General features: G+C 37.6%; 3 protein-coding genes across 3 annotated transcripts; 1 reads left to right on the top strand and 2 right to left on the bottom strand.

The window, feature by feature from the left end:
• Positions 1-6,052: 6,052 nt before the first annotated feature.
• Positions 6,053-6,859, top strand: LOC125213567 (uncharacterized). Its single transcript, XM_048114189.2, has one exon. The coding sequence runs from the start codon at positions 6,107-6,109 to the stop codon at positions 6,722-6,724; it is 618 nt and encodes a 205-aa protein (XP_047970146.1). The 5' UTR covers positions 6,053-6,106; the 3' UTR covers positions 6,725-6,859.
• Positions 6,860-8,819: 1,960 nt separating this feature from the next.
• On the bottom strand, positions 8,820-11,354 carry LOC125213565 (metal-nicotianamine transporter YSL3-like). The gene is made up of 6 exons (XM_048114186.2): positions 10,997-11,354; positions 10,737-10,909; positions 10,564-10,661; positions 10,344-10,478; positions 10,076-10,265; positions 8,820-9,959 (listed from the first exon to the last, which is right to left on the bottom strand). Exons 1-6 carry the CDS (start codon positions 11,352-11,354, stop codon positions 8,928-8,930), a joined length of 1,986 nt encoding a protein of 661 aa, XP_047970143.1. The 3' UTR covers positions 8,820-8,927.
• A 1,773-nt stretch (positions 11,355-13,127) lies between these two features.
• On the bottom strand, positions 13,128-16,150 carry LOC125214936 (2-hydroxyacyl-CoA lyase-like). The gene is made up of 2 exons (XM_048116173.2): positions 14,547-16,150; positions 13,128-13,677 (listed from the first exon to the last, which is right to left on the bottom strand). The coding sequence occupies exons 1-2, from the start codon at positions 15,948-15,950 to the stop codon at positions 13,363-13,365; spliced, it is 1,719 nt and encodes a 572-aa protein (XP_047972130.2). The 5' UTR covers positions 15,951-16,150; the 3' UTR covers positions 13,128-13,362.
• Between the last annotated feature and the right edge of the window lie 2,704 nt (positions 16,151-18,854).

Raw genomic sequence — 18,854 nt, 5'->3', positions numbered from 1 at the left:
AGTCGAAAATTAGATTATATAATAACCTTGCCAGGGTCAATGATAACACCAATGGTATAAAAAAAAATATAAGCTGAGACAATGTTAATAATAATAATAATAATAATAATAATAAACAATGTGTATAATAGATTCATATAAATGTACTACTATCGATAAAGAGTAATAATCATATTGGAAGTAAAAATATCTTTGTACTACTATCGATAAAGAGTAATAATCATGTTGGAAGTAAAAATATCTTTTTGCAGAAAATTCGTAATGCAATGAGAAAAGACAAAAAGGAATGAATTTTATCTAACCAATGATACGTATTTATAGGTAAAAAGTATGAAGAAACAATCATAAATTGATGGAATTATAACATTATTGACCGCCTTAAATTTACATTGAAAACTGATTGATTTGTTTAAATGTCATTTTTATTGCCTTTACGCCTTACTTTCTTTAGTGGGATTAATTGATATTTATAACTTTTAAAAAATAAGATTAAAATGAAGGTTATAAATCTTTATAATTATAAGAGGGCATGTATTAAAAGCCGTATATGGAGCCATATTAATAATTAATACTAATATGTAAATGTAAAGTAGAATAATTCTCATGTTATAAATATATTAAAAAAAATTAAATATGCCACTATTTTTATATTATGTTTACCTTTATTATTCTTAATAACTCATAATCATAGAGATTTGTAACCTCCATTTTAATCCTATTACTTAAAAATTATAAATATCTAAATTCATCCCACAACTTATGGATATTTCAAAATAAGGCCAAAACTCGCCTTTATATTAGTATAGATTATAATTGAACACAATTCACCTTATTAAAAACCATTTTTAACTAGGAAATGAGAAATGTGAGGGTGTATACGTAAATTGATGTTGACATGTTGTTAACTAATAACTGGGTTGAAATTTCAATACCAATAACTTAATCCAACAATTTGATTGGTAAGAAAAACTCTTGCAAATAAAAAACCAACATGAATTCTTCTATACTAGGAACAAAACAAATAAATGCAGATAATTAAACTCACGAATCAAATCTATATCTATACATGTATAAAAGGCGAGTTTTGACCTTATTTAGAATATTTATAAAATTATGGGATGAATTTGAATATTTATAAGCTATGTCACAATCAATATAGAGAAGTGAAGGTTAGAAAAAATGGTTGGCTTGCCTATAACATATTCATATTGCATGTTCAATTATAGTACTTTGTAACGCCTAACTTGATTTGACTCCAACCTATTGCATCGGTCAATTCGTCAATGATATAGTAATTTGTAACGCCTAACTTGATTTCAATGTAAAGAGACAAGTAAAAGGTGATCGTTTATATTTATGGTGTGGTGTGTTTGAATGCGGACCAATAACTAGCCTTGATATTAGTCAGTTTTTGTATTTATAGATATGAAAGACGAGTTTTGGCCTTATTTAGAAATATTTATAAGTTATGGGATGAATTTGAATATTTATAAACTATGTCACAATCAATGTAGAGAAGTGAAGGTTAGAAAAAATGGTTCATCCATTGGCTTGCCTATAACATATTGCATCGTTCAATGATAGTCCTTTGTAATGCCTAAATTGATTTGCCTCCAACCTATTGCATCGGTCAATCCGTCAATGATGTAGTAATTTGTAATGCCTAACTTGATTTCAATGTAAAGAGTCAAGTAAAAGGTGATCGTTTATATTTATAGTGTGGTGTGTTTGAATGCGGACTAATAATTAGCCTTGATATTAGTCCGTCTTTGTATTTATGTAATCGAGTAATGGTCATATTTTAGCCGTTTTTCATTTTTATTCCGATTGAATAATTATATTTGTTGTCTCTCTCTTAGTACCAATGCTATACATATTCACGCACTAATATTAGTATTTTTGCAAGGTGGATTGCTGGGTTGGTGGATTATTGGGGGAAACATATTACTTCTAATGTTTCATTTAGGATTAGTAGAAACAATTAGAAGATCTTGTATATGTTTATAGGATATATTCTTAGTTGTTCTGATGAAAATAAAATGGATCGTGCATCGCACGGGCGCACGGGTGTGATACTACTAGTAAAAAAGTCAAGTTTGTCCCAATTGTGAATGAAATCTTGATTCCAACCTCCAGAAATGCTCAACAATTAAAATTTCATTTATTGCGAGGCCATTTCTACATAATATATGGACATTATTTAATAGCGTAAATGTAAGAAATACTCCACTGCTATAACAAGAGACGTGTACAAATATAGCTTGAAGAGCTTACGTTACGTGACAAATAAAGATACACAAATATATGTAATCAAATGTGTTACTTACTTAGCTTGCTGAATTCAACTTGTTTTTAGTTTTGCATCGTATCTGAACTCTGGCATTGAACAATCATCGTGACTCACGATATTCAATGTAAAAGAAAATGTGTTGCACATAAAATAAATAAATAAATTTGATATAATGCATCATATAAACAAATACTACAACATTATCTATCAAAATTACGGTTCACAAATGTTCTATCCATTTATATTTTACCAGACAAATGTAACTTATAAACTGGATCGAATTATCTTTCAATGCTACTGGAAGAATTTTAGAGCTCTCAAATGACCGATTCAGTGTGAGTCTTCCAAGCCAAAATAATCATAAAAACCAAGGTCCAATTTTAGAATTCTTGAACGACCGACTCTAGTGCTACTAGAGGCCAATTATAATCATAAAAACATGCACATGTTTCATCTTTCTTGGTTACTAGACGCTCTTGTAAAATAGTTTAGCTTACATAAAAATGTGCTACAAATTGAAATTTCAAATAAAATATTTTCTTAATTTATATATATGCCGGTGAACATGGGCCAGCCCATATACAGTTGGGCCGATTAAGGGCCGGAGAACATCACTTCCTTCTTCAAATATAAATAAATTTAGTAATTATACTTGGGCAATATTATTTGTTACAAATAATGAATATCATAAATTAAATAAATAATATGGGAACGTTTCCATTACATGATCCAGTTAATCTAAATTGCGAGGCATACTATATAGAGCTCGTCGGGTAGCGGTGCGGATCACCTCCAACATTTAATAAAACATCACCTAATACACCAACAAGAAATTGACATGTGGATATTATTTATAAATTGATAAAAATACTGCCACTCCAGATTTACTCACGCCAAACACCCTTACTGCACTGTAAATCTCTCCCTTCCCTCACAAATTGGCAACCACCATTAAATCTCTCTTTTCCCTCTTAATTTTCAAGCATTGCTTCCTATCTGAAACTATATTAATGGTTTATGATTAAATTCATGGTTATACAATGAACAAGAGAACAAATATGTAAAAAGAAAAGAGACGGAAAATTTTCAACATTGTTTTGCAAAGCTTTTGCATTATCTTCTTCAGGAGTGCATGTGGCAGTACTTTCAGTTTTGGTTTTACGCAGAGATCTTGAATAAAATTTGTAAATCTCTCTGCCTCTGTTCTTTGTATTCAATTTTATTGCTTGAATTCAGATTCGTCACCATCATCGGCTTCCCGCAATGGAGGTCGTCGACTCTTTGAATTCCAGCAACGGAGATCATTGCCGGCGAAATTGAAGACGCCGGAATTTGAAGTTGTCCAGTTTAAATTGCTAGAATGCAAGTTTGAGTGGGGATGAGAGGTAGAGAGAGAATTGAATAGATTCGTCACCATCATCGGCTTCCCGCGGCGGAGGTCGTCGGCTCTTTGGAGAAGGAATCTGGAGAGGCAGTATTTTTATCAATTTATAAATAATATCCACATGTCAATTTCTTGTTGGTGTATTAGGTGATGTTTTATTAAATGTTGGAGGTGATCCGCACCGGTCTGGTAGTATTGCAAATAATTAATATGGATGTATGGTTAAAAAGCTTTCATGACTTTATGGGCAGAATTAGATGTTGTTTGGTTCAACCCAAGCAATTTGTTAAGTTCATTTCTATTATTTGGCTGAATTGGAGTAGGCCTGAAACATAAAAGGGCCATAACTTTAATACCCCTCTTCATTTCCAAATTCCAAAGTAAGCTAAACTCAAAATGCAACAAAAAGTGAGAGCTGAAGCAAGAAGGTAGTTTCTTGATTTGGGAAGGGAGTATATGTACAAAATGTGAACAGAATATCATGGACAACATTACTCCATTCACAATTGAAAATCAAAGACCACAAACATCAATGTTTAGAGAAACAGAGTTCAAAATCGAATCACTGCACATATTAAGCAGATGCACCAATCGGGTAGAAATTGTCAAACAAATAATTCAGCATATGCACTCGAATTTCGCAAAAAATTCGCTGAGTCAAGTAAGCCAGGCAACCATGTCGTGTTTCAGCAAAATTTTCACAAATTTTTTTCCCCCAATGCCCAAATCAATCACAGCATGCACCAACGAAATCGGAGTTTGTAAACCAAATTACCAAAATAGAATCGAACAAGAACCCATAAAACGCCGAAAATCGGTCCCTAAAACCGTCTGAAATTGACAATTCAAAAAAAAAAATCAGACATTTGAATTGGAATTTACCCGGAATTTGGTCAGCCGCTCGATGAAAAATTGGACCTCCAACGGTAACAATTTGAAGATTTCGAAGAGCAAATTCGAACAATTGCTACGTTTTCAGCCAAATCCTGAAATGCCCGTCACTTATACCAGCTCCACACTCTGTTGGAGTTGACACACCATCGCCGATAGTTGTAGATGTAGGTGGGAAATCCGCTTGGAGTATACCGGGTCGCTCGAAAAGTTTGCTTGCTACCAAACACCGGAAACAAAGTGAGGAGGAGGGTGTTTCGAGCTGTTTCGGGCGTACCAGACGAGCCCATACAGTGATCAAGTCACAAAATACAATTTAGTCGATAAAATATACATATTTTAATAGAATAATAGGTCGGGAATTTAAGTCGATCAATATACGAATGTTTGTATGTATAAATTGAACATACTATTATTTATGAAGTTTGTTTTAATATATGATAATGATTTATTAAAGATATGAGAAGATTGCGATCTCTTGAGGTGGCCAAAAACCAACCTAACAATTCCTCACATCACTTTCATGATTCCCCTATTTCAATCACAGCCTCACACACTATTGTTCGCACAAACAAAACCAAAATCACATAGTAGTAGTATTTCAAGATTAAAATATAATGGACACAACAACTATCTTCGTATTATAAATATGTGATTCAGCACCAATATAATAATATACATATAATGATGCCCAAGATGATGTAACAATACTTTTTTTTATCAGTACTTAAATAAATAAAAAGAATCATAACTTTAAGATGGATGTAACAATACTTTTTTAGTACTACTAGTACTTAAATAAATAAAAGAGAATCATACCTTTTCATTGATATCTGATAAACTATACTATAATTCTTTAAATTAAATTATAAATTAATACGAGTAGTAACTTTTATTCTACTTAATCGTCCAATAATATTCAAATTTAAAATTAATATAATAAAATCAAGTTTAACAATAAAATGACATTGCTTTTTTTATTAAATGTCACCATACTCTATGCTAATATATCTATCTAAAACGATGCGAATTTTTTTTTTTTTTTTTTAATTATTATTATTATTATTATTATTATTAGTATTATTATTATTATTATTATTATTTCATAGTATTAGTTTCAATTCCAATCATCACAGGATAATTATGAAATAGGAGTATTAAAATGTTCCAATTTTATATTTTGGTTTAAAAATTATGAGATCGACTCGAAATCAAGAAAAAAATATGACTCGAATGACAATTTTCTCTTAAATAAAAACTACTCCATATTTATTCATCTAAAAATGAATAAGTAAGAGGAAAACAGAAAAAAAAAAAATTGGAAAAAAGTATTAGAAAAAGTGGAAAACAGTTAATAATGAGAAATTCTATTAAAAAATAAAAATGTACACACAAGCGTATAAAAAATAGTGATCATTATTTTATTTAATTTTATTTTTCAGTGTGTATTGTCATTTAATAAAATGATTCATTATTTTAAAAATGAAAAGAGTCTGAAAAAGAGAGGCAGAGAGAGATATAATCATTGTTGAGAGGCAGCAATGGAGGAGTTGTTGGAAGACAGACGGTCAACCGCCATGTCCACCGGCAACCCCTCCTCTCCCTCCACTCTCCGCTTCCTCGCCTTCTCCGCCCCACCCGAATCCGACCCGCTCGAGCTCCACGAGAGCGACGTCGTCTGGTCCTTCTCCGTCTCCCCCGCCGCCGCTCCCCCTCCTCCGCCGCCGCAGCACCACCACCACCGCCGCCACAATTTCAATCCGGCGACCTCCGGCCTCTCCGCCGCCCTCTCCGACGACCACCGCCACCTCATCCGCCGCAAATCCACCGTGATGCTCGCGCCGGCATCGAGGAAGGAGGAGATTCCCAATCCTCCGTCGAGGCTCCACCAATCGGCGCCGATGAACGTGCCGCAGTGGCCGAAGGAGCTCCGCCGCAGATGCGTGAACACCGATTTCGACGGGATCGACGAGGCGGAGGACAACGACGGCGGCGATGACGAGGAGGAACAGGAGGAGGAGATTGTGCCTCCGCACGTGATCGTGGCGAGGTCGCACGTGACGTTCTCGGTGTTTGAAGGCGCCGGGAGGACGCTCAAGGGGCGCGATCTGCGCCGCGTCCGCAACGCTGTGTTTCAGAAAACAGGTTTTATCGATTGAAAATTGGGGGAAAAATTGAACGAAAATAAGCTAAAATAAATTATTAGCTGCGATTTTGACGATGAATTTCTGTTGTAATTTGTAATTTATTTATATATTATGAATGCTATGAACATGTTCGTGTTGGGGACACAATTACAGCCTCTTTTTAGCTAATACAGCTTATTACTGTTGAGAGATTTTTGGATTATTATTTAAATTATCATATCATGTTATTGGATTTTTGTTTCTCTCTGTAATTGTACTGATTTATTGTTTAGACAGATTGTGATTTTGTAGGAGGAGGAGCCTTTAACCATTAGTTTGATGTTTAACCACTTAGCCTTGAAATTCATCATTCATATTAGAAAAATCTCTTGTATAGTTAAATTCTGGAGTAGTATTGAAGGTTTGAGCAGTTTTGGAATGCTCTTGAATGTGTTGTATCCATGGATATTTGTTATGTTTGTGATTGGAAACGCCTGCGCTAAATTCTTGAAAGCAAACTGATGGATGCATACGAAGTTAGATCTATGGCTGTGGAGATGTTTCATGGTGCGTTTGTCGTTGCAAGAAGAGCTTAGATTGCGCTGGTAAGCTCTCCACTTCACTTTGAGAAGCATGGTTATTTGAGATTAGTGAATTTAATTTTGACTTTTTTGGTTTTTTTGTTTCCTTGATGAGGCGCGGTATAAGAAGTTTGCTGTGGTTTCTATAGTTTTGGAGATGATTTGGTTTCATATTATAAATGGTATTGTGTTGATCATCTGTAGCATATATCTCCGCCTATCAAAGAAGGCTGATGCTTCTCATTAAGGAGAAAGTAAATTACACGACTGGCTATGGTATTTGATGATGATTGAAGGCATCTCATTTCCGTGCAGTTAGCTTATGTTTCAGTGTTATCATTGATCGGATAAAGAAACGCACATTAAAATCTCGTCTTATCCTAGTCCTGCTATACATGTTCTTCATTTTCCTAGCAGAGCACAAGTTCGTGCCAACTGCCAACTAAGGCACGAGTCTGAACTATAAGGTTCAGATCATCACCCTTGATCTCAAAGGTATCTCCGAATTCTCTGTATCATAGAATTTGTCCCCCCTCTTCTGGATTTTCGGATTATGATTGAAATCAGATAGGTGAACTGTGTTTATTCTGTCGAGAATTGGGTTCTATCGTGTGTATTCGTGGCTCCTTACTTCAAATTTCGAAATCAGTTGAGGTAAAGCTTATTCATGGGGAGAAATAAGAGCCAATTCAACAGATAAAATGTTGTACATAACATTTATTTGTGGTTGCTATTCTTAGGTATGAAATAAGATGCTTTTCTGTTTTGATATCTTGAGTTTGACTCTAATTTGCCTTTTCCCATCACATCTTAGCCGCTCTTTGTCTCCTTTCCAACATGTATAAGAATATTAGGTTGAAAAAGACATTTATGGATATGCATGAATCTGAGATTCTCAGTGCTACACTGAGAGGCATCATTGGTGAGTTGATGCCACGAGCGGGAGGACACGACGTGTCATGGAGCCGTGTCCTCGTTGGGTGTCCGGGTCTTTGAGATGCTACACCGAGTGAATCGTCCATCATCCATCATCCGTCGATGGATTTTCGACTGAGTGAGAGTATAGTAAATAAAACCAATGCATAGTCATAATAATTTGTTTAAATTATATTCCATTTTCTTATGTACTATACAATACTCATGTGTTATTAGGATATTTTTCTATGAGCAAAATTGAAGCACTTAATAGTAGCCTGATTTTTGAAATTGAAAGATTCTGTCTCTTTGAGTTGTTGCTTGCACATGGTTGTGGGTATCTCACCATTGATAGTGTGCTTTCTTAATATCAATTTTCCACTTTGCATCATGGAATATGTATGTTAAATTAATCTTATCCACTCCCATCTCATTCAAAGTAAAACACTTTTTGGCTCCACTTGGTCTCATTCAAAGTTAGAACACTTTTTTTTGCGTGTGATTTTACGCAGTATTGTTTAATGATATGGTAGACTGTAGCGCGACTTAAACTAAGAGAATGGTGTTTCTACTTTTAGAAATATGTCACTTTGAGCCAAGTAACTCAAAATGAAAATATATCGCTTGTGTGAAACAAAAGTAGATAACTAAAAAGGAACTTCATATTCTAAAATTTTCTTTTTATTACACTCACTCTCATTTTGCAACTACAAAACTATCACCTAACAATCCTAAATAAGTCATGATGTTGTCCCAGGAAAGAAACTCATACAAATTGGTGGATTAATCTTTGCCAAAGCAAGAATACAAGAAGGCAAAATCCACAACCCATCACCACAAATCAAACCTGATGCAACCGCAGGAACCATCAATCCAGCCTCCTTCCTATCTATTCTATTCCAAACATACACCCCCAAGCTCCCTATACACATGTCGATGGCGAACGACGCCCCGACGAGGAACGGCACCGCCATGGCCATCGGGAGAGGCACGAATCTCCCGAGCCGCGCCGGTGCCGCGTCCCTCACCAGGTTCGCCAACACGGCGAACCCAAAAAACCCGTAGCACAACCGCAGGCAATGGCGAGGCAAAGAGGAGAAGCCCTCCACGCCAAGAATCGCCATGTTTCGATATATGAGCGCGTAGGGCGCCTTGTAGGTGCTATCCGGGCTCCCGACATCGAACGCCTTGTAGAAGAGGAAGAACGTGAGTGGCGCGACAACGCACCCGATGGCCGTCCCGACCGCCTGGCTAAGGAGCATCGCGCGCGGGGAGGTTAGCGTTAAATGCCCGGTTTTCATGTCTTGCATTAGGTCCGACGATATGGAGACCATCGACTTCACTAAACCGCACCCGATCAGCCCGGCAACGACGCCATTCTCCTCCCCGCCAAGAGCCGCGAGGACAAACAGGGCGACCTTGCCGTAGTTAAACGACATGTTCATGTCCGTTAGGCCGGTCCCGTATGCGTTGCAAAAGCTCAGAGACGGCGCGAAGACGTACACGACGGCGATGTGGTACCACTTGAGCTGAGGGAACATGATTGGGATTATTATGACCGAGATGACCGAGAAAAAAATGTAGCCGGAACATGACACCCAGAGCGGAATGCTCTCCCTCTTGAATACCTCGTTCCTCCGAACATCGGCCACAGATTGGTCCTTGTCGTCCGACTCTGTCATCACGGTCCGCATGCTACGGAACGTGAAGAACAGTGTCTTAACGAAGTTATAGAGGCCATCACCAAGAATTAGAGAGATTGAAATGAAAACCTATGAAGAACACACATGTTAGGCTATCTTAGGTCAGATAACTCATTCATAAAACTATAAAAGAGTTATCTATCTTAGCAAACGGAAAAATAACAAGATAGTACATAGATGCATACTTTGTAACCATTGAGACTCTTCATGCTACTTTCTTTGATGTCTTTAGGGAACCAATCCCCCTTGCGTCGGCCTATCAACGGCCACATTACGCCCCACGACAGGACGGCTCCGAGAAGCAACGACACGTTCACTAGGTACGAACAGATCATTCCGGCCCCAACATAGGTCATGCTGAAGTCGAAGAAAAATCTGTAGAAATCTCAACGTTTCAAACTAGCTTCCAAACGTAAACTCACGAGACCGAAAAAGGTGTAGTTTGTACCGTACGTTTGCTTCCACGCTCTCAACCCAAACGTCGGGAAGTTGGCAAATCCGCAGTGCTCGCCACCCGAGTAGAACCACTGGAAGAAGCTCCACACGAAGCTGAACGAGGAGAACTTCACGAAGCCACGAACCTGTTTCCTGAGTGAAATCGAAAGCCATTTATCTAAAACGCGCACACACAAGGGTCGTAGTCTATGGCAAGAAAAGAGGAGAGAAGGCCTACTTGGCCATCTTGTCTCCTTTTGGAGTGTGGAATCCATTGATGAGAAGAGCAGTTGCAGTTCCACTGGGGTAGGGCAATTTGTAGTCTATGATCATCATCTGTCACAACACCAAAATGCCAAAATATTTAGATGATCATTATTTTTTCTTCCAATGTTAAAAAAATTAGCATACCTTTCTCAGAGGAACCAATGCTAATAGCCCAACAAAGCTAACAACAAACAAGAATCCCATCATCCAATCGAGCTCGGGTTCCTTCAAATTCGTAGGCGAATTCCCCTCTGTATCGACTCCCGCCTGCTCGTATATCTTCCTACTTAATGACAACAGGAAGGATGCACAGCCACCTAATGCCAAAAAAAGCATAGCGTATGAATTAAACACAAAATCAAATGTTCACAAGAAAAAAGGCATTGTTCCAAGATGCTGCAAACCTCCGTAAGAGAGGCCATAGCAAGCGACTGCACACGTCTGGATCACCGTGTTCTCCTGCCTAGTGAACGGTGTGGTAGTGAAATTGGATTTTTCGAGAAGTTTAGTCCATGTTCGCATGAAGACGAATGCAAGAAGCGCAGCTGAGACGTTGAGGTTTGGCACTATCCCGATTGTGAGATTGAGTTTCATCAACACGACACTGTAAATTGTTCCGATGAATAAACCAGCAATCATTCCTCGAATAGTGATCTGTTTCTTCCACGGCGGAATCCTCTTCATGTCATCCGGCAGCTCATCATTCTCATCCAAACTCAGAGTCTCAATCTCTGTGTTTTCACCTTTTTCACCATTCTCCATTTCTATATCGAATTCAACCACAATCACAATCAAAAACTGAACTAAGTTAAGTTTTTACTTAACAACAAATGGCAATCAACATTAGATGAAGATTTATAGGGAAAAAAATGGTTTTGGAAGAAAAAGACAGGTCTTTTTTCTTCTTTCATAATCAAGAATTCAAGAATTCAACCTGAATGAATGCTAAAATGATTTAATTAGTTTTGCAAGAAAAAGATTGTTTTTTTCTTCTATCATAATCAAGAACCCAAGAATTCAACATGAATAAATACAAAAATGATCATTTGCATGTAAAAATTGGTTTTGCAAGAAAAAGACTGTTTTTTTTTCTTCTGTAATAATCAAGAACTCAAGAATTCAACATGAATAAATACATAAATGATCATTTGCATATAAAAATTGGTTTAGCAAGAAAAAGACTGCTTTTTCTTCTTCTACTATAATCAAGAATTCAATCTGAATAAATACGAAAATGATCATTTTCATGTAAAAATTGTACAAATTGCCAGAAACCAACCTGAATTTGAAGCTTTCAAGTAGTACAAATGTAGTACAAATTCAGTAGAAATAGATATTAGATAGACTTAGCTCTAAATAAAGATAATTGAGTTTGATGGATTCGATATTTAAGGATTATGTTGTAATAATGACATAAAAAATGATGGTATTCTAAGAGTTTTTGAGGATACAAATAGTGGAAAAATTGGTTATGAGAACATGCATATTTGTGTTCAAATACATATAGATTTCGGTGCGAAATTGTCGTTTATATATATGGAGCGTGCAAAACGTTTTCATTCCCCTTGTAAGCACGAGCTAAATGCGTCTGTTGTTGACGTGGAAATGCCACGTGAATGAAGAAATTAAATTTCATTATTTCTATTTATAGATTATAAATCTCCTTCATTCATTCATGTCATCATGAAATTATAGTTGAAGTTTGAATTAATTGAAATTATAGTCCAACACTTTATAACATTACTATTATTTGGAAATTGACTAGAAAATTGTACATTTATTTGAGATGAATGGGGCCATGAATCATTATTTATTTAAAATTTTAGGTAGATAAATAACACAAATAAATTCTCACTGAAATTTGATAAAAGAAAACTTCAAACCTTTTTTAGATTAACAGCACAATACAATGATGTGATTGTGACTCCGAAATAATTAAAATCGTCTCGTACTACTTGAGTCGAATTCCATTTCGATCAACTGTTCATAACACATAAACCAAATGTTCAAAGCAAAAGGAGGATAATCTGAATCAAAACCAAATCAGTGTTTGAACAAAATATATTGTTCAAGAAAGAGCAAAATATATGGAACCAAAACCAAATCAGTGTTTGAACAAACAAATGAGCAAAGCATGACACAAGACCAAGCCAAATGTGTACAGGGCATTCTTCGAAGATGTATCTGACATAGCAACAAATGTCGATTAACATTAAAAAATGATTTTGCAATAAAGGACTAGTTTTAACTATCGTAATCAACACAATCAAGAACTGAAAGAAATCATTATAACTAAAAACAAAAAATGATCGATTGCATGCATAAGTTTTACAAAAAAAATCATAATTGTTGGTTTTGGACTTTGGTTGCGGGTTTGGCCTAATATATTGATTTATATTTTATTTTCTTTTCTTTTCTTATTTCTCGATTATTATTTATTACCACGTGAACAAAATATCATCAGATCTAGATGATGTATCCACATACCAGAACGTGCAAAACCGTTGTCATAATCTAAATAGATTGCGTTAGGTATTTTGTAATGCAAAATAATTTGTTTTTATAAAGAACTCACAAAAATTACATTTAGTATTCTAGTATACAATTTCTTTCCAATGAAACCAATTCTCTCTTATTCAAATTTATATTTCTAAACCAAAATATTGTCGTTGTAAAAAGGCTCAGTTCAAAACTTAAAAAAAGAGCAACTCTAGTAACCATTCAAAACTACAAGTAGAAGACCTTGATAAGTGGAATCAACAGATCAACCTCAGTTCATGTGCTGCATCCTCCCGCTCTCCGCGCCGGCATACGGATCGATCGTGACGTTTATGACAGCTGGCTTCCTTGCTGAGAAGGTATCAGCAAGCGCAGATTTCAGCTCATCGGGAGTTCCAGCAAGATAGCCCTTTCCCCCGAATGCTTCGATGAGGATGTGGTATGCTGCACCGGGAACAAAGGATGTTGGGGCAGGATCATCCTTGTAAGGCCCTGTTATCTCCTCTGGGTTTCTCCGGTCACCGCCATAAACTCCACCATTGTTGAAGACGATTATCACCACGGGCAGTTGATATCTAACAAGCGTCTGCCAAGGCCAAATAAAACGTACACTGCATTAGTACTCGAGAAAAATTGCAGGTTCAGACTATTGGAGCCAAAATGATAATCGGATAGGCGGATAGCCATGCTATCACACACAACGGACAACTTTCACGTTTCCACAAAACATAAACAGTCACATAAATTCATGAAGTGTATGTAAATGTGTCTGGAAATTTCTCCGTGGGAGCTAAAAGCATCCTTTTGTCAAATTTCATGGCTAGAATCCTGATGAAAAGATTTGATTGTTTGAGCTATACTACATCTAGCTAGAGATTTCAATTATCGTACACGCCCGGATCTAATGTGTTAACAGTTTTCCTCTGCTAGAGTGCAATTAGCAGTATTATGAACAACTTAAAATCACTTCATAGTGCACGATTCTCGTCCTTCGTGCAATTGCAGAAACATCGAAGAACGAACGAAAGAAAAAGCATCTTGCTAATTGTTTCTAAGATTCAAACTTGAAGAAATTACTTGGAAATTGGTGGCAAGAATGAGACTTAGAGAACAGGGCATACATGATATACGCGACTAATATCCATCGACACCCCCAATTCGCAACATAGAATCATAAACATAGGAGCAACATATTTCACAAATTTATGCATTCAGTCTAGTCTAAACTCAAAGAAGATTAAGATCATGTTGAAATTGCAATTCAAGAAAAAGTTACAAGCAATTCATCACTATAACAAGTTAAGCAAATGAATAGTAAAAAATGCACTCAACTAGTTCACTAAATATCTATGTTCTTCAATTCTCAAACATAAGCCATATCTATACATTACCTCAAAACACATCAAGAAATTTGAAGCTGAATTAAACACTAAGTGAAATGAAAATAAAATGTACCTCGACTTCCATAGCACTGAATCCGAATCCAGAGTCCCCTTCAACAGCCACCACTAAGCGATCAGGCGAAGCCACAGCAGCAGCAATGCAATATCCAAGGCCGACGCCCATAGTCCCCCACGTCCCAGCATCCAACCTCGTCCTCGGCTCTGTCTGCACAAGCACGGATCGCCCCACATCCATAGTATTAGCCCCTTCCGAGACCACCACAGGCGCGGGACTCCCCACCCCCAAAATTGCATCCCTGATGATCTTCATCGGGGTCAAGAAATTGAACGGCACCACAACCTTCGACAACTGCACCTCCATCTTCGCCACATTGTCGTTGGCCTTGCTCCTCACCGCCTCAATCCATGGATGATTCTTCCCCAAACAGAAGGGATCATCCTTGATTTGCTTATGAATCAATCCCAAAACCTCTTTAGCATCTCCCAAAATCCCTAAAAACGGCTTCCTCAGCTCAATCTCCTCCTCACACACGTCGACGATGATGAATTTCACGTCTTTCGACCACTTAGGCGGCTGGCCGAAGTGCAGCAGCCAGTTGAGGCGCGCGCCAACGACTAATGCGACGTCGCATTTCCCGATCGCGAGTGATCTGGCGGCCGTGGCCGCCAGCTCGTGCTTATCGGAAATCAGCCCCTTCCCCATCGGGGTCGGTAGAAATGGAATTCCGGTGCTCTCCACCAGCTTCGTCAGCTCAATTTCGGATTTCGCATAAGCCGCCCCCTTTCCAAACACGATCAACGGCCTCTGCGCTGACCTAAGCAGCTCCACCGCCTTCTCAATTTTCGAATTGTCGATTCTAGGGTTTCCGATTAGAGATTTATCTCGAGAATTTAGGGCTTCTGCGATCAATCGCTCCGCCTCGGCCTCATCAACACTCTGGTGAAGCACATCGGTGGGGAGATCGAGATAAGTCCCCCCGGGGCGGCCGGCGACGGCCCAATCGACGGCGCTGAAGACGGATTTGGGGATTTCGGTGATATCGGTGGCTTTAGCGGAGAATTTGGCGAACGGTTTAACGGCGGCGATTTGATCGAGCTCCTGGAAATCGCCGCGGCCGGCAAGGCTCTGATCGGAGGAACCGGAGATGAGGAGCATCGGCCAGGCGTTGGCGGAGGCGTTGGAGAGGCCGGCGAGGGCGTGGACGCAGCCGGGGCCGGAGACGGTGAGGAGGACGCCGGGGCGGCCGGTGAGGTAGCCGTAGGCGGAGGCGGCGTAGCCCGCGGACTGCTCGTTGTGGAAGGCGATGAAGCGGACGCCGAGGGCGACGGCGCGGTTGGCGAGGGAGGTGACGGGGATGCCGACGACGCCGAACATCCTGTCGATGCCGGCGCGTGACAGGCACATCGACACCAGCGCGTTGCCGTCGATCATCTTTTTGACGTCAGCTTCCGCCATTAGAGTGAGAATTTGGGATGAAATGAAATACTAATCCTACGAGTTTAAAAATAATTGTATATGCACCAAGATTCAATTTTGATTCTTGCACGTGAAGGCAAATGAAACATTGGTCACGTTTTTGGATGATATTTTGGTACGTTGATCTCTACCTCTTTCATCAAATATTTTGAAGAATTTGGAGAAGATTTTCGAATTCAATGTTAATTTCATTTGTCTAACCTTATGATTTGATAAAATATCTTTAGTAGAATGGGGTATGACAAAATGCTGACCTAAAATGGACTAATGTCTCTTAAAAATAAAAAGTGAAAATATACATAATTCAAGTCCATGAAAACTCAAATAATTGTTCCATTATGTCCAATTTTTTATCAGGTCGAATTTAAAAATTGTTTAATTTTATAAAAGAAAGCAGTAAAAAAGAAGTTAATAGAATATGAATATGTATTTATACCAAAATTTTTGGTAATATTTTTGGTAATAGTAAATAGGGTCTTGTTTTGAGCCTAATTAAGAATTGAGATGCAATCACAGTCACTCATTCATAATTTTCGCACAATGTCAATAGCATGTAGTTTATGTCAACAAGGGGGTATTTTTGTCATTTCAGTTCTAAAATGTTTAAATTATATTCAAAACCCTCTCGAACGTTTCCAATTACTCTTATACAATTCTGCAAATCTTCAATTACTCTTATACAACAATTCAAATCTTCAAAAATCAATCAAAATTGTTATTCATCTCCTAACCCGCGACTGTCGTTTCTTCACCGATCTGCTCTTCGATTTCGAGCAATCGCCACCGGCGGAATCCTCCCCTTCAGCAGCCGCCGAAATCCGGCGGCTAACCACGTAGTACAACAGCACCACTGCCCCCACCGCCGTTTCTACCTCTGATTTCAATTCCAAATCCAAGGTCTCTACTCGCGGAACAGATCGGAGTCTGGTTCTTCGATTAATTGGAAAAAATGGAGATCAGTGGGTTCAGCGACAGCTCTCTCGCCGAATTCCGGCCGAGTTCAGCGACCATCCGGAGGCCGACCGCCTTCGCATCACCTCTCACCGCGCCTCCAATTCTTCACGGAAGGTATATTAATTTTTAAAACTCATGAATATGTTTTTGTTTGAGATTTTACTTCATATCCTTCATTTTTGAAGCTAGAGTCATGATTCCGTAATTATTTTTGAAAAAAAAGTTGTGGTTCTTAGGTTTGCAGCGATGCTTTATGTTTTGGTTGAACTCGATTGTGATGCAAATGCTTAATCGTGAAAGAGAAGTTGTTTCCAGTTACTAATGTAACATGTTTCCATAGTATTTCATGTTTATAATTTGATTTTTACAAAGTAAAGGGTAAAATAAAGGAAATTGGTGATCTAAACTCTATTGTAATTGTAAACATAATGTATTTCTCTGAAATAGAAGATAGTAGAGCCTAAAGTTGAATCTTCACAAGATAAAAGGTCTCTAGGCAAGTCTACAGTGATAAGAAATTGTTAGTTTCTATCACAATTTGTTTAGGATGGTCATAATCTCTTAGCACTCAACGAAAGCACATTTAGGAAATGAGATATTTGCAGAATGAATGCAGGTATTAAATTCACAGTAGGTTTCATAATCGGGTAATCGGGTCATATTCTGTGAAGTTTTCAGATGAGAAAACAAAATGTTGTTGGTATAGTGAGTCAGATTGTGAACAAAGAAATGCTGGACAAGGTGATACTAGTCGTGGATCTGAGTCACGAAGCAGTTAATCGCGAGAATCGGCGGATCCGAGTCGTGGATTCCACCCCAAAACAACGGATAGTTTGATCCAATGGCAGAGCTTCATTGCTGCTGAACTAACATTGTTGCTCCGCCGCTGCCTTCCTCACGTCGTTGCTGTCACTATATGCCGTGAGATCGTGATCCACCGTCATGCTGCTCCACCGCGGCGCTAACATTGTTAAGGATTTTTTAGGTTTTCTGTATTGAGATTTGAGGTTTTTCTATCTATCCAATTGTCAATTGAATTTATTCAGTATGCACTAATCAAATTGTTGAGTTTTTAAGTTTTATTGTTAAGAAATTGAGTTCTCTCTGTCGGTATCTCTATCTCTATCTTTATCCCTATCTCTATCTCTATGGTTGTCAATTGGATTAATTCAGCATGCACTGATCAAAATGTTTAGGATTTGAGATTTTCTTTGCTAAGGAATTGAGATCTGTCTATCTCCGATTGCCAATTGAATAATTCAATATTCACTGATCCAATTGTCAAAGGTTTTGAGATTTTATTGGATTAATTCAGCTTGCACTGATCAAATTGTTCAGGATTTGAGGTTTTCTTTGTTAAGGATTTGAGTCTCTCTCTCCAGTTGGATGTTTAGATTGAACTTGTTAGATTTTCTTAGTTTGTGCAGCTTCTATCATTGACATTAATCGAGGCAGTAATCGATTGGAGAAGTAAGCTTAATCATAATGTACTCTAGGCATTTGGTGATATTCCCCAATTGAGAATTAATTGCTAAGAGTTAGATTCAAGATTTAACCATCTCCCTTTTTTAATGTCAATTAGGCACATATAATATCAACTACATATACAATTCATGTCAACTACACACATATAATGTCAACTACATATACAATTCATGTCAACTACACACATATAATTTCAACTATGTGTACAATTCATGTCAACTACATATACAATTCATGTCAACTGCACACATATAATGTCAACTACATATACAATTCATGCCATCTATACACATATAATGTCAACTATAAGTTGTTGACATTTTATGCAGACTATTGACATTTGATGTGCATGCTATTGACGATAATACCCTGAGTTGTCATAATCTACCCGCGGTTGAAATTTCGAAAATGTTGTGGATTATGTCAACTATACACATATAGTGT

The sequence above is a fragment of the Salvia hispanica genome, chromosome 3 (genome assembly GCF_029641045.1).
Source record: "Salvia hispanica isolate PSC_SH4W2 chromosome 3, Shi_PSC_v1, whole genome shotgun sequence".
Lineage (NCBI taxonomy): Eukaryota > Viridiplantae > Streptophyta > Magnoliopsida > Lamiales > Lamiaceae > Salvia > Salvia hispanica.
Note: the sequence above shows the minus strand (reverse complement) of the source record. Positions and strands in the feature narration are given on the sequence as shown.

Excerpts from the sequence above, each read along its gene's own strand:
- LOC125213567 (XM_048114189.2), top strand. The coding sequence starts at position 6,107 with ATGGAGGAGTTGTTGGAAGACAGACGGTCAACCGCCATGTCCACCGGC.
- LOC125213565 (XM_048114186.2), bottom strand. The coding sequence starts at position 11,354 with ATGGAGAATGGTGAAAAAGGTGAAAACACAGAGATTGAGACTCTGAGT. Across the intron at positions 10,662-10,736 it reads CATTGGTTCCTCTGAGAAAG|ATGATGATCATAGACTACAA; the intron begins GTATGCTAATTT and ends GTGTTGTGACAG. Across the intron at positions 10,479-10,563 it reads AAAGGAGACAAGATGGCCAA|GAAACAGGTTCGTGGCTTCG; the intron begins GTAGGCCTTCTC and ends GATTTCACTCAG.
- LOC125214936 (XM_048116173.2), bottom strand. The coding sequence starts at position 15,950 with ATGGCGGAAGCTGACGTCAAAAAGATGATCGACGGCAACGCGCTGGTG. Across the intron at positions 13,678-14,546 it reads TCAGTGCTATGGAAGTCGAG|ACGCTTGTTAGATATCAACT; the intron begins GTACATTTTATT and ends TGGCCTTGGCAG.